The sequence below is a fragment of the Petromyzon marinus genome, chromosome 17 (assembly GCF_048934315.1).
Source record: "Petromyzon marinus isolate PM22_M1 ecotype Great Lakes invasive population chromosome 17, UKy_Petmar_22M1.pri1.0, whole genome shotgun sequence".
Taxonomy (NCBI): domain Eukaryota; kingdom Metazoa; phylum Chordata; class Hyperoartia; order Petromyzontiformes; family Petromyzontidae; genus Petromyzon; species Petromyzon marinus.
The window spans coordinates 18,574,420-18,590,610 of record NC_133683.1 but is presented as its reverse complement, the minus strand read 5'-3'; the positions used below and the strand labels follow the sequence as shown (position 1 = coordinate 18,590,610).

The 16,191-nt window shown below is 44.7% G+C and overlaps 1 protein-coding gene across 7 annotated transcripts in view; it reads left to right on the top strand.

The window, feature by feature from the left end:
- LOC116943217 (neurexin-1-like) overlaps positions 1–16,191 on the top strand; it is a 394,340-nt gene that overhangs the window by 198,110 nt on the left and 180,039 nt on the right. For all 7 annotated transcript variants that reach the window (XM_032955895.2, XM_076067700.1, XM_032955893.2 and 4 more), the window contains one exon: positions 15,040–15,329. In XM_032955895.2, coding sequence (XP_032811786.2) covers positions 15,040–15,329 — 290 coding nt within the window. The remainder of the gene's footprint in view (positions 1–15,039; positions 15,330–16,191) is intronic.

The following is a 16,191-nucleotide window of genomic DNA, read 5'->3' as shown; positions in this document are numbered from 1 at the left end:
GTCCCCTCAGCTATTCAATAATATCGGAGTAGTCGTACAGGCCGCCTCGGCAGCTTATATCTTGCACCCGTGATTACCGAGTGCACTTGGTAATGTAAACAGCAAGGACAGAGCTGTTAGCAGGAAAAATGAGGCAGCCTGCCAGAATTCGTAATTATGAGGGTAGAGATGGCCGGAGCGATGCTCCGCAGGCCTTTGCTAAGCTGCCAGAGCCTTTGATATTTCCTCTGAACCCCCAAAATATTGATTTGTCTCTCTGCTCGCCGAGCACAAAGTGGCAGACAGAGACATGACGGATTTCAAAAGGTTCATTAGGAGCTGAATAAAAAAGGTTGTAGTTTGGCCGCGTGGCGCACAGCGCTTGGCACACGATTTGTGGCCAGCGCCGCTTGGCTCTGTCGCTTTAGCGTCGAGCACGAGGCTCTTTAGCGCGCCGCTGGCACACTCGAAGCCTCCGTGCCCAGTGCTCACACCACGGTTCATCGCGCATCTGAGCAGCAAGCGAACGGCAGACGACGGATCAGCTGTGACCCACATAAAGCGAATGCAATTCCCATCCCCCGTTGTACGAGAATAAATAAACAGCTTATCCTTGCCATTTAGAAAACCAGGATAAACCTACAGCAAACCGAGCGCTTAATGAACGGTTTGATTAGAGCTTTAATGTTGCGTGCAAATCGTGCGGACAGGACACATTGTTGGGGCACGGAACACAAGACCTAATTAGATGGGAGTGTGTACATCCATCAATGGACAGAAACAGAATGTCAGAATGAGAAGACTTTATATATATTGTGAAGGATTGACGAGAAGAAAAACAATCTCAAAGGGTTACAGGCAATGGGAGAAGACAAGAACAGGAGAAGACAGATGGGATGGGGATTGCAGAGGCCGGGGAAGACAAGGGAGAGAGGCAGACGGACAGACACTCTGGGACCATCCCATCATTGCCTATTCACATTATAAGCCATTTAACGCTTGCAAATTGGGAGAAATCTACAGATGTTTGTGCTTCCCATAGCCGTCGCCAATTAGCGGGCTCTTAACAGAGTCTGGGGCTGCCTCACACCTAACCGCATGAGATAAAACACATTTGCCGAGAGCTGGTTTGTTGGGCACACACACGCGGTTTCTAACTGTGTTGCGGGTTACTGCCTCTGCGTGGAGATCCATTTCTGGACAGCACCTTAAGCACCGCGTAAAAATAAACAGGAACCCTCCCCGGTCACCTGTGCGTCCCCATCGCAGGTGCAGCGGTGAGGTGGTGCATCAGAATCACAATCTTAATTTAGACGCGAGGAGGAATCTGATGAGCTATGAGGATCTTCTTCACAGATTGTTCAGTCAGGGCGGGTCAAGAAGTGACGACAGTGATAACATCATCTTGCTATATTTACGATCGGAAGCAGGAAGACTTCTTCACAATTCCAGAAAATCGCCTGATGAAGTCGGTTGTAATCGCCAGCGAAACGTCGTACTCAGTTGTAATTGTTGTGGGTTTACTCGCCGTCACACTGATGTGCTTAAGTAATAGCGAATTGGCACGTTTTGTTCACGTGACAAACCTTACTATTTGGCTGTGTCGGGTGGTTGGTGGGTTAACGACACATTTATATTCACGCGATCTAAGCCAAAAATCATTTATTATGAATTCACACCAGTCATGTAAGGCTGAGTCAAATTGAGGAGGCCTTGGGTCGGTTAAAATATCACTCGTCACTGCACTCGTCACTGCAAACCCAGGTTGTGTGGTTTGTAGCAAAGTGTCTGAAACATCATGCCACCACCGCCGCTTGATTAGTCTCTGATTTTCACACACGCACAGAAATATTAATGTAACGCTAAGCTGACCAAGCCGAGGCCCAGAAGAGGTTCAGACCACTTGCCGCTGATGTGAGCCAATAAAACGAGAGTCGCCAGCCAGGATCCGCACAGTAACCACCGGCGGCACTGCTCCGCTACGGCACAGGCACGCGTGTAACCAGACACACACACACGTACCCACACAGTGTGCGTAAGTGCGTGTGTGTAGCGGTTATCGCGCTGCGCTACGAACCGAACTACCCGAGTTCGATTCCCGCTCACGGGCAAAATCAGTGACGATTATCTGAACCAGTCCTGGGCCTCCCCTAGGTCGACTCAGCCTCAAATGACTACCTGGTGCGGTGTGTCAACATCGCCACTGGGGAGACAAAGGCGGCCCGGGCGCAGTTCTGACCACCCACCCCCTCGTGTGCCGTCCTGGCCTTCATAGGTGCACGCTAACAGCACTTGCCCCAACGGTCTGTCAAGGCTATACGGGGAATCTTTGTCTTGCTGTATTGTCACACAGGAGAGGAGCAGTGGTGTAGCGGTCAGTGCACTGCGTGAGAAACGGAGTGATCCAATTCAATATCTGCTCACGGCCGACGTCGGCGGTGAATGTCAGACCTGGTTCTGCACCTCCCCTAGGTCGACTCAGCCTAAAATTCGCGCCCATTGCAGTGTGTATACATCAGCGCTGGGGAGACAAAAAGGTGGCTTGGCCATAATGCTTGCCGCACCACCCCTTCCCTGTGCCGTGCCAGCCACGATTGGTGCTCGTCGACAGGACTTGCCCCAGCCATATGTTAAACGCTATACGGGGGACCTTTGTCTTTGTCACATGTACACGCAGCCCTGGTCGCGCACCAAAAGCCACCCCACCTGTTTGATTATCTTAACGTGCGCGGCTCACATCCCCGCAGTACTGAGAGCTACCACTTGTCCGGGCAAGTGATGGCTCGGGACCCCTCCTTTGAGGCTCGGCAGCGAGAGATGTCTTGATCTCCGCCCCGCTTGCGAAACATTAGTCAGCCGCCCTTTGTAGCAGATGCTCTGACAGCTGGCCTAGCCGCTTGGTGACATGCCCTGTGGTAGAACGTGCAGTCTGACACAGAACAAACCGGTCAGCAGGAGAGGGCGGTCCGCTCTAGGTCATTCAGAGACAGTTCCTCTCGATGTCATGCTGCGGACGCTCACAGCTTGTCAAATATCTACAGGGAGCCTGCACTCGAACGCGGTCGGCCAATTTTTGTATAGCAAGGCGAAAAAGACCCCGTTGTGTTGGTGTGGGGGCCTCTTACGCAACGGAGGCCCGTGGTGAAATTTTAATACGAAAAAAAAACGCGGCTGGCAAGGACACAAATGAGTCCTTAAAACACGATACGAAAAAAGGAGGAACCATATGAAAACTCAAGTCAAAATTGCCACGCAATTATAATCATACGTATTTTATAAATTGACACAAACGAAAATTAGTGGATTTTTTTTAAAGTGCGTGAACAAGCATGGGGAGGTCATGCGCTTGGATTTACATTGAGATCCAGAAAGAGGAACACGATCAATCAATTTTATAATGTATTTAATGTGCCAATATCGCCCTCAATAGAGTAGACATCGGTTCACAGTAAAGCAGAACGGGGACGGTACAAGGGGCATAGAGCGGCTAACACCGACCGAGCAAAGTAAAGCGCGAACACGCGGATAATTGTAGGACATGCACGCATTAATGGCATTGTTCAAGGTGTTGAATTAAAGTAAGCGGACTTGGGCAGGGATGTGTCACCGGAAGTGATGATGGTTGACGATTGAGAATAATCACGGAGTGGCGGGCAAGGAATACCCGTCATCCGCGAGGACGTCCAACCATTCATGGAGATGAAGCAATGAAACACACTCGTGTGCAGGCGCGATGTGGATTATTACATCGCATTTTCTTGAGAGATGGCGATGGCTTGCCGAGGCCTATATCCAGCAGTATATCGATCACGTCTGGTTATTTGTTTTTCTTCCGAAAGCATTCCTCAATGCAAGGTGTCCATAAGAAAAGTCAAAACAACAACCACTGTGAATGCTTTTTCTTTGGTTCTTTCGGTAAAGTGACGTAGAATGAGAATAAAATAATAAAATAACACAATAAAATTCTCACGACGTTTCGGCCACAACGCAAGCGGCCGTCTTCAGGTGAAAGGTACAGACCTGTCGGGACGACAGAGCTTCAATGAACGATTTTAAGATTTGTAGCGACTTTTAAAGTGAGGCACCTTGACAAAGGGATTTACATATCAAATAGCTGAGGGATTACCTTGTGACTGGTCACAGGAATGGCTATGTTAAAGTCAAAACCTACACATCCACAGAGGCAACTAGTAATTTAGCATTGTGAATGCGTCAATTCAATCTCTACGGCAACTGAGCAAAATTGGGCCGGGCCGTGCTGGATTACAAAGCAACAAAATACAAACAAAACCTGTTCCAGCTGCTCTTTGGTTCTTTCGGTAAACTCACGTAGAAATACATTTAATTAAATAATAATAGAATACGATGTTTCGATTGTTGCTTGTGTTGCAATCGAAACGTCGTATTCTATTATTTAATTTAATTTCTTTCTACGTGACTTTACCGAAAGAACCAAAGAGTAATTCTAGATTTAAAGCTTTCGTGACTGCAAGGATCCATACTCTTTGGTTCTATTCGGTAAAGTCACGTAGGTAAAAAATAAAACAACAAAAATCACGACGTTTTGGCCACAACACAAGCGGCCTTCATCAGGTGAAGGGACCAGACTGTCTCGAAGACTGCGCTGGAGTGAAACACAGCCAAGCTCAGACCACGACCTTTAAGCTGTGTGAGAGGGATTAGGGTGCCTTTACAAAGGAATTAGCATAAAAATTAGCATTTTATTGGCGGACTTAGCATGATGAAAGGTGCAGCTCAGTGATCGGCGACGGCAATGCACCCGCCTGTGCTGCGAAAGTTTGGGTACCATTACTTGAAAAAATGTACTGTACCAATGAAAATTAGTTTAATGTTTGGTTCAATTTAGAACATCTTTCCAATGGTTGCTTAATTTGAAACCATCTTCTCGGTTGAAATTGTGTCTGTGTTTGTAGATCTGAATTGCCTCGTGAACAAATCTCTGATAAAAACCTGTGGGTTTGCAAAAAACCTTGGTATCGGAGAAAATTATATCGTGGTCACCCACAGCGTTGTAACAGTGATCAGCCACGGCAGAAGAATTCGTTCTGCCGTGTTTCAAATCTGATTTGTGCTCGCGAATTCGGTCAGAGACATGTCGCTTCGTCTCCCCGATATAGCAATCACCGCAGATACAACTCAATTTGCCTACAGGAAACCCACCCACACAGATTCCTACTTGAAGCCTGATTCCCACCACCACCCAGCCCAAAAGAATTCTCTCATCAAAACTTTATACCATAGGGCTCATTGCATTTCAGACCAACACCACCTGACCAGTGAATTAAAACATGTACACCTGGCCCTCAAAAGGAATGGATACTCTGACCATACCATCCGCCAAGCTGTTTCTCCCTCCATACAGAAACAACCACTGGATACTCCGGTCAAAACCATCACACTACCATATATAGCAGGCGTTACTAAAACGATTTCCAAAATTCTAAACAAACACAAGATCCAGATCCGGTTCAATACAGTACACAAAATTCGTGATCTGATCCCATCCGTGAAGGATGTCATTCCTGACTTACAGTACCCCGGGGTTTACAAATTGGGGTTGTACCTGCGGTGATTGCTATATCGGGGAGACGAAGCGACATGTCTCTGACCGAATTCGCGAGCACAAATCAGATTTGAAACACGGCAGAACGAATTCTTCTGCCGTGGCTGATCACTGTTACAACGCTGTGGGTGATCACGATATAATTTTCTCCGATACCAAGGTTCTTTGCAAACCCACGGGTTTTTATCAGAGATTTGTTCACGAGGCAATTCAGATCTACAAACACAGACACAATTTCAACCGAGAAGATGGTTTCAAATTAAGCAACCATTGGAAAGATGTTCTAAATCGAACCAAACATTAAACTAATTTTCATTGGTACAGTATTTTTTTTCAAGTAGTGGTACCCCAAACTTTCGCAGCACAGGCGGGTGCATTGCCGTCACCGATCACTGAGCTGCACCTTTCATCATGCTAAGTCCGCCAATTAAATGCTAATTTTTATGCTAATTCCTTTGTCAAGGCACCCTAATCCCTCTCACACAGCTTAAAGGTCGTGGTCTGAGCTTGGCTGTGTTTCACTCCAGCGCAGTCTTCGAGACAGCGCTGGTCCCTTCACCTGATGAAGGCCGCTTGTGTTGTGGCCGAAACGTCGTGAGTTTTGTTGTTTCATTTTTTTACCTACGTGACTTTACCGAATAGAACTAAAGAGTGCAAAGAGTAATTCCTGCAGTCACGAAAGCTTCAAATCTAGTTTGTTCCAACTCATTTAGGTGCCATTTCCCGAGGTATTTCTCGACTTTTGGGTCTGGTTGTGTTATGCGAGCGTCGTTCCGTTGGTGCTGTGCCAAGGGATTGGCCCCTTAGGCGCTGGTGCGAAAGCAGCGAAGCTTCCTTAAGTATTCTCTGAATTAAGTGAGCACTTTCAGCCAGTGCAAAAGAATGGACGACCTCTTTTGGCTTTGCTCATTTAACACCGCTCGGCGTGGCAAGTGGATACGTGCGCGTACATTCAGGAAACACGAGATCGGGTGCAAATATCCTTAGGTGACAGCTCGAAAATGTGACCCGCCCCCCCCCCCCAAAAAAAAGATTAAAACTTGTGTGGAAATCCTTCGTACCCTGGTGAGTTAAACGTCGCCATAAGCTGCCTTTCAATTCCGCTTGCGTGGCTGAGCCATTGCTTAAATGTACGGCAACGACGCTGCAGTGCACTAATTACGTCTGCAGCAGGGCGAGCTGTTTGTTTACACAACTTTGGTCAGATGTGCCTTAGTGTATGATAATCTTGCCACGCGGACATCATCGGCACTATCTCGCGGCGACGAACAGTAGCACGAGACGCCGCCAAGGAAACAAAATTCAGCAAAGTATCGCCGACTAATCGCGCGACATTTCCCCTTCGTATTCATGCCCACTGACTCAAACCACCAGAAGCGAGTGGCGTTTTAATCACAAGTGTATGTATGTATGCCTTACTTGTGCTGTTTGTGCACGGAATACCGCACCCGCTAACGCGTGTGAAACATCTTCGGAGCTGTAATTTTCCACCTTATTAAATCTGCTGCTCTGGTGAAATAGCCTAGAGCTCGCTGGTGCCAATTAGCAGCTGCAATAAAAGCTGCTGCCCTCTAACAAGTGTTCTGCAGTGGCTAGAGTGGTGTCCAAAGTGTGGACAATGGATAGTGCTCTCCGCAGTGTGTCTCGTTGCGTGCGATCAGGGCAGTAGACGGGTGAGCGCGGCACGGTCCAATGTCGAGTTAAGTCACGTTGTTGCCAGTGCAGCTGTTAATGCCATTGGATTTCATTCCAAGGAACAAATAACTCACACTCATTAGCTTTTATTCATGATTTAGTGATGGCAATATATAAGTTTTATTTCCACAATTACATTTATTTGTAGAGGCGTCTGATTAACTCCTCAACCCAGCGTCTTTGATGAATTGTTGGATGTGTTTATTTCCATTTTTACTGGGGATATTTTTTTTATGAGTGCAAATGAAAATATTAAGATTTTTTTTTACTTTGATTTAATATTACCTTGACAGATAATACAAATCTTAACTCCTGGCAGACACACATGTTTGTCTTCATGCAATTTGTTTCAAGTTTATGCATTTTGCTTCAATTCACATGTAAATCTCTGTGCAATTGATTTGAGCATAATTGGGTGGCCAATTCTGCAAATAATTTCAATGTTTTGGTTACAATTACGTCCTTCCAGATGGGGAAAATACAATAGAGTAATTTCAGAGGAGGCACAACACATGTGTACACGGGATATCTTACACTCACACAATTTTATATTATTTTATATAAGCTTTTAACCAGCCAAGCCTGATTAGCACGGTTGGCTACATAACAGTGCAAAAGAAGTTAAATATAAATCGAATTCCTGCAACTGTTAACTACAAATATTTAAATTTACCAAGTTTTGCTTTAAAGATTAGACGTGTATTGGTCGATACAACAATAATAACAATCTTTCATAAATTTTACTGTTTAAAAAAATGCCTGGGAACAGCAGCTGTCAACAAAAGGTGGTGATCTGTGTTCCAACATTTAATTAATAAGAGACGATGAACGCTCGCTTTATCCCAATTAGGAATGTGACTGGTTTGACGTGTCTTTAAAATTGTTTTAATATCAAGCCAATTACACGTACAAATGTGTGCATTACCTATTACACAGCAGTGGCTAATATAGGTTGCCTGCAATAATTTAGGGTGATTTAATTGTTTGCGAATACACATGCACCAGGTGTAGCAGAGCAGCAAAGCAAATGAGAACATTTTCTCACTTAATAAGACCATATATGAGATTACTGGCTTTTCATTCACCAGCACAATTAATTACATTTTCCCTCTTAAGCTGTGCAACGCAACATTAATAATGACAAACAAATCTGGGCCCTTAACCTATGCATCACAAGCAACAGGGTTCAAAAAAATGCTTCCAATACAAAGAGGAAGAATGTCACGGCTTGAAAAATGTGGTTGTTTTTTTTCCCTGCCAAAATGTCATAAGCAAAATAAAGCAAAACAATGAGAAAAAATCAAAGATTTAACAAAAATCCAGCGGAGGCCAGTGAGATGGAATTTAATTTAGCGAGAGCCTTGTGTAAACGGCCACCCTTGGGGGTGGGAATCCAGCATTTCTTTGTGTATTTGTTCAAGCCTAAGAGAAATAAGGCATGTCTGTTTGGATTCTTTCCAGAGACGAGATAACAGCTGAGCTGAATCGAGATATTGTGTTTATTACCACATAACCATTGCCACATATAACCACAGCTTGAAGAGTAAAAAATATATAGGATTTGTTTTATGTGTCATTAAATCCATGCCACATTAAATACAATTTAATCCATGAGCCTTAATTGCTTTGTGGAAAATTACTTGTGGTGGGTATTTTTATATATTTTTATCACTGGGCACTAAATATGTTTTATGAACATGACAATATTTTACGTCTTGACTTCAGCTAGTCTTCACATACTTGACTTTAACATCAAGAAAGTGTGTAAAAAAACAATAATGAACTTAATATTTAAGAACATTACACCAATTCGTAGGAATAGGTTAAAACTGTAAGACGCTTGAGAACTACTAGCTCTCTTGTCACAATTAAACAAAACATTTTAGTGCCGCAATGTTATTGTTTAATTAATCACCAGATCTGTAGCAGCTCCGACATCTGTTTAGCTTTAAAATGGGATAGGCACGCCTCCTTGCACACAATCGTGTTAAATCGACAAACAGAAGGCACAACAATTCAAGGCATTATCTCGACATTTTTTTATTTTTCTGACGTTCCCCATGAAAATGCAAGGCTAAGTTCGAAAACTGCCTTCAAATTCATAGCCAAAATGTTTCACCATCGACCTGTGAGATTATGTATGCACCGAGCACACGACGGGGACATTTAATGTGTCCCGCGTTGTACCTGGCGGGTGGAGTATTGAACAAAGCGCAAACAAACTTTCCACTGGAAATGTGTCCGGTTCCTCGTCAAAGTCAATGTCCACACCCCCCCCCCTCCTCCCATAAAAAACTAAAGGGCGCCCAGAACTGCACTGCGACACTTTCAAATTAGGGTGCTTTCCACACAGATCATAATAATAATTGAGATTACGACGGTTTTCGTGAAAAGGTCGGAGTACACATCGTCCCCATTCATATTCTCCACCTTTTCCCAGCTAACCGTATCTTTTATTCAAATGCAATCTTTGAAACTAAATGAAATGTAAATTTAGAAAGCCGACCTTTTGTAAAAATGATGTTGCGGGCACAAAGAGTGGAGTGTGTGCAGTGTTGAACGTTTGGCGCAAGTGAACGTGCGGGTGTCGAAAATTCTGATGCAAACACAACGTAACGGCTCGGATTCGATTGCCCATTAGATTGGGGATGAAGCGGGATCGATTGACATCACATGACCAAACAAACACTCGCATGGCAGGAGTTGCTGATGCTTCTGCTCAAGCAATTAGGTATCCCAGGTATTCCACAATGCCGCGCACCAGGCGATGTTGTTAATGTCCATCCTCTGGTGACTTTTAATCTGTCACCTGTCACACAATGCACTGTTGTAAGTTAATGTAATTCAATATTTTGTCACGGACATTTTTATTATTTGTTGAAGGGATGTTATTCGAACAATCTTGATATACAGTGAGGGAAAAAAGTATTCGATCCCCTGCTGATTTTGTACGTTTGCCTACTGACAAAGAAATGATCAGTCTATAATTTTAATGGTAGGTTTATTTGAACAGTGAGAGAAAGAATAACAACAAAATCCAGAAAAACGCATGTCAAACATGTTATAAATTGATTTGCATTTTAATGAGGGAAATAAGTATTTGACCCCCTCTCAATCAGAAAGATTTCTGGCTCCCAGGTGTCTTTTATACAGGTAACGAGCTGAGATTAGGAGTCACTCTTACCTGTATAAAAGACACCTGTCCACAGAAGCAATCAATCAATCAGATTCCAAACTCTCCACCATGGCCAAAACCAAAGAGCTCTCCAAGGATGTCAGGGACAAGATTGTAGACCTACACAAGGATGGAAAGGGCTACAAGACCATTGCCAAACAGCTTGGTGAGAAGGTGACAACAGTTGGTGCGATTATTCGCAAATGGAAGAAACAAAAAAGAACTGTCAATCTCCCTCGCCCTGGGACTCCATGCAAGATCTCACCTCGTGGAGTTGCAATGATCATGAGAACGGTGAGGAATAAGCCCAGAACTACACGGGAGGATCTTGTCAATGATCTCAAGGCAGCTGGGACCATAGTCACCAAGAAAACAATTGGTAACACACTACGCCGTGAAGGACTGAAATCCTGCAGCGCCCGCAAGGTCCCCCTGCTCAAGAAAGCACATATACATGCCCGTCTGAAGTTTGCCAATGAACATCTGAATGATTCAGAGGACAACTCAGTAAAAGTGTTGTGGTCAGATGAGACCAAAATGGAGCTCTTTGGCATCAACTCAACTCGCTGTGTTTGGAGGAGGAGGAATGCTGCCTATGACCCCAAGAACACCATCCCCACCGTCAAACATGGAGGTGGAAACATTATGCTTTGGGGGTGTTTTTCTGCTAAGGGGACAGGACAACTTCACCGCATAAAAGGGACGATGGACGGGGCCATGTACCGTCAAATCTTGGGTGAGAACCTCCTTCCCTCAGCCAGGGCATTGAAAATGGGTCGTGGATGGGTATTCCAGCATGACAATGACCCAAAACACACGGCCAAGGCACAAAGGAGTGGCTCAAGAAGAAGCACATTACGGTCCTGGAGTGGCCTAGCCAGTCTCCAGACCTTAATCCCATAGAAAATCTGTGGAGGGAGCTGAAGGTTCGAGTTGCCAAACGTCAGCCTCGAAACCTTAATGACTTGGAGAAGATCTGCAAAGAGGAGTGGGACAAAATCCCTCCTGAGATGTGTGCAAACCTGGTGGCCAACTACAAGAAACGTCTGACCTCTGTGATTGCCAACAAAGGTTTTGCCACCAAGTACTAAGTCATGTTGTGCAGAGGGGTCAAACACTTATTTCCCTCATTAAAATGCAAATCAATTTATAACATTTTTGACATGCGTTTTTCTGGATTTTTTTGTTATTTTGTCTCTCACTGTTCATATAAACCTACCATTAAAATTATAGACTGATCATTTCTTCGTCAGTGGGCAAACGTACAAAATCAGCAGGGGATCAAATACTTTTTCCCTCACTGTACAAGGAACACGCGCGTTGATTAAAAACGTTATTTGTCTAAAAGGGAAACATGAAACACTACTGAAATAACCGTGCTTACAACGTGTAAATGCGAGTATATTGAGTGTAATTTGGCACTAAAAAAATGGAGTTCATCTTGTATCGTTATCCCATTTAAAATAGGGAAACATAAAGCAAGCGCTGAACTAGCAGACACATGTGGTACATCAGCTAACAGGTTTAAGATAGAGGTGTGAGTTCAGCACATTTATAACAATTTATTTTACAATAAATAGATTGCATAATTAAGCTTTAAAAAACAGCCTACATTAAACATGTATTAAAAAATAACCACGGTCTTTTGTGCCTTTCAATACCCTTCCAAAGATTCCTCTATGCTAGTTCTCACGTGCAAAGTTTGAGATTCATATATATACAGCAATAATTAAGGTGGTAAAATTAAAGGTGTGAAATATGTGAGAAATTAAGCAGATTGGAGCATTTACTCCAATTCAACCCACTGGCAGCGTAGCTCCCAAAGCATTGAATATTCTATTAAATGAAGCCAATGGAACGTTTAATTGGCCTACATATACCGACTGCAAATGTCCCATCCTGCTTCTAAACTACAGATGGCTACATTGGTGAATTTACTATTTAACTTATTACAAATGGCGACTCTCCAAAATCTGAGGATGCGCACACTGTAACCATTAAGTATTTTTTGCTGCTGTTAAAAAAAATCAGCCTCGGGTTTCGTGCCCAACTTCTGTTCAGAGCCCTGTGCCAGTGGTGGAAATTCTACATACCATGGTAGGACAGGGTCAGATCGATGTACAGAACACCTGCTTTTGCCTTTCCACAAAGCGGTACTCATTTCATCAGCCTCACGACGGATGAATTGCAAAGCAATTCTAATCACTTTCTTTTTGTTATATATATAAAAAAAACTCATCAGACAGAAAAGTGAGTGCAGGCTGGAAACAAATAAGATCAATGATACACACAAACATGTTGTCCATAATCCATACTCTTTGGTTCTTTCGGAAAAGTTCACGTAGTTAGAAATAAAATAAAATAAATCACGACGTTTCGATCGCAACACAAGCGGTCGTCAACAGACGAATGATGACGACCGCTTGTGCTGTGATCGAAACGTCGTGGTTTTATTTTATTTTATTTCTAACTATGTGAACTTTACCGAAATAACCAAAGAATATTTTGTTCATAGAAAGCAACAGGCACAATGGTCACCATTGAATCAAGTTCTCCCATTGTGCCTTGCATGCTACTACCTTTTGTGCCTTACAGCTGGTTGCACATAAACTTTATTTATGCTTTTCTAGGATAGCGGCACTGTCGAACTTTATTGTGGATAACAGCGGGAAATATTGGTCAAGTATCCATTAATATTTTATTACAATGCAGCAAAGCCCATTGTGTTGCTGTACAGATCATCATATACAATACTAGGCTCATCGATATATGTATCTCCTTACCTACTATACTAGTGACCTCAAAGTCCACCAATGACTAAAGCTGTCATCTAGGAGAATCATAGAGGAATTTGTTTGTGCCGTGCGTAAGTGTTTGCCGTTGGATCCAGAAACAATGCAACTTTACGCGTTGTTTTGCTTTTTCCCGAATTTTATTCCAATCGTGCTGTAAGTGCCATGGTAGGAGATGGAGTATCCATTCGAAGCTCTCAAAGAGAAGTGCATCACTCCATCAAAGGGAAAACGACCCATGGGAGGCGATATTACAGGACTTCTTCCAGAGAGTCGATGTGTAAGGTTTGGCCCCATGCTTCTGGTGGAGTGACCCTGAGAAGGGCCTTTCTGAGCATTTAAGTTACTACTCTGCCGAGTTTATGAAATTTGTTTGCATTTCGAAAACACTTGACAGGTGACCACGTGACGGTTGTTATCTCCCACCCAGAACTATTTCTGATATCCCTGCAGTTGACCTCTTATCCACACTCGGGACATTGCACTTTGGCAAGACGCGACAGGGATGTTAGTTGCATGGCAGTCAAATTCACATTTTTAATTGCCGTACTGAAATTGTATCAAATTAACCTGCAAACTCAAATGGACCTTTTTTTTTTACCAGTCATCGGTAACTGTGCCTGAGGATCATCCACTTATCAAACTTGAAAACCCAGTTTGATTCTGGGTTGTTTGAATCCTGGATTTGACCTCGGGATCTCAGCAGCACAACGTCTCTCTTTGTCTCCGACCCCCTCAGAGCCACCCTACCAGGGCCTTTTTTTTAATGCATTCATGAAGCAGTAAATTATGAAACGCGGAGAAACGGCAGTGCATTATAAATGGCCAGTGCAGTGTTTGACAGAGGACTCACGGCACAGATGACTGATTACTGTGCGAGTCTTGGGGAGAGGGGTCGGGGGGGGGGCTCACAGAGGGGTCTCACCCAGTGCCGCCTACACACACGTGACGTATGCACGTGCATGCATTCCCCCCCCCCATATTACCGCGTCCTTCTGTGTCGATCCAATGATGAGCTTTGCCACCATCCAGTGGGCAAGCTCATCGTTATAGAGGGGGCCCGCTGGGTCATGGCCCCACTAATGAAACATTTTTTAGACAAAAAAACACCCTTACCAATACTTACCTGCTCATTATAATGATTATAAATTGGATACACCACCCTCCCCCACTGGTTTCTGTACCCCACCAATATATTTCTCCACCGGCCGCCACTGGTCTCCCTCGAAGTATATTTAATTATTTAAAACATTTTCCAAGTAAGGCCCACTATAGAGCTCTTTTTCAGAAGCGACCTGGCCTCAAATGATAGCTCAACGAAGTGGCTTATCACGTGTACATTTATTGCAGCCAAATACTCTAAATGCATGTTTATACATGTGGGGGGAAGACCGGACGACCTGGAGAAAAATCCACACGACAACGGGGAAAGAGACACGCAAACTCCAAATATACAGCAGGTGTCAGGGTCGGGATTGAACCCACAACCTCCTGTATAACAGGCGAGGAAGTTAACATCTCCATAAAACATGTTTTTTCGGTAAGATCGCGTAAATGTGTCGTTAAGCCCGCCACCACCCAACACATATATACATATATATTTAACGACACATTTATATATTTACGCGATCTAATCCAAAAAAACCCGCATTACAGATGATATTGGTCTCGAAAGCCTACGTGTTAAACTAGTTAACATCTCGCCACCGTGGCGCTCCGCGTGCATGCTAAACAGGCGAGCGAAGCGATCTAATTGTTTGTTGTAGCAGCTCCGCAATCTCTCTCCTCCGGGGAATGTCTCGCTCGCTTCGCAGGTCGTGTACAAAAACAACGACGTCCGCCTGGAGCTGTCGCGCCTCGCCCAGGCGAACGACCCCAAGATGAAGGTCCACGGAAACGTGGTGTTCCGCTGCGAGGAAGTGGCCACGCTCGACCCCATCTCCTTCGAGACGCCCGAGTCGCACGTGTCCCTGCCGCGCTGGAACGCCAAGAAGATCGGCTCCATGGCCTTCGACTTCCGCTCCACTGAGCCCAATGGGCTGCTGCTCTACACGCACGGGCGGCCCAAGGGAGCCACGGGGGTTCTCCTATCGGCGCGCGAAAGGTCAGGGAAACACCTCGCGCGAGCAAAGGTCACCGAGAGAGCGCCGCTTACACGATGATAACGATGGTTTTTCTGAGTCTTCCTTGGGACGCGCTGCACACTTACCAGCGCAGCGCTTTGTCAGGTCAGCGCAGAGTGAGGCCCTCCCCGTGCCGTGTGGGTCACGGGGAGTTATTTTCGCCGTACTTCACCACGCTGGTCAGCGTAGGTTGATGAAGGCAGGGGAGCACATGCAGGGAGTATAGAAGTGCAGTACAGTGATGGATTCGGCACTGCCTTCTGCTGCCTGCAACATAGCCATGCAGTCTATGAAGCCTGTTGTGTGTGGCACAGTCAGTAGAAATGGGCAGCCCCTAATTCTTTATTTTTTGTAGCAAAAGAGTCATTTGTGTTGGTTTACAAACAAGGGTTGGCAACCAAAATAACAAGAAGATACATTTTTTTTCTATTCGATAAAAAAAACTAAAATTTTCAAGAGCCGCAATGCTTGTGAATAGGAGGCGATCCTGAATAAACAACGTCTCGAAGCAGTCCTTAAAGAGCAACATGCAGTTCCGGAGCCGCAGGCTGCCCAATCCTGGATTACAAGGTCCCTATTTGCTATTAGTTTCAAGAGTACATGCTCTACACGGCCGTGCGTGTAGAGCAGCAGCCCATTGGGCTCATTGGAGTGGAAGTCGAAGGCCATGGAGCCGATCTTCTTGGCGTTCCATGTATATATATGTACAGGGGCGCTCAATAATGGTTCTGGCCCAGTTGGTGGCTGGGTGAACTCTTGAGTTACCTTGTATGCACACCAGCCACGTGCCTCTTGGAGGCCTGGTACAGACCTGCCTGGGTGTAAAATACATTTTGTGGCATT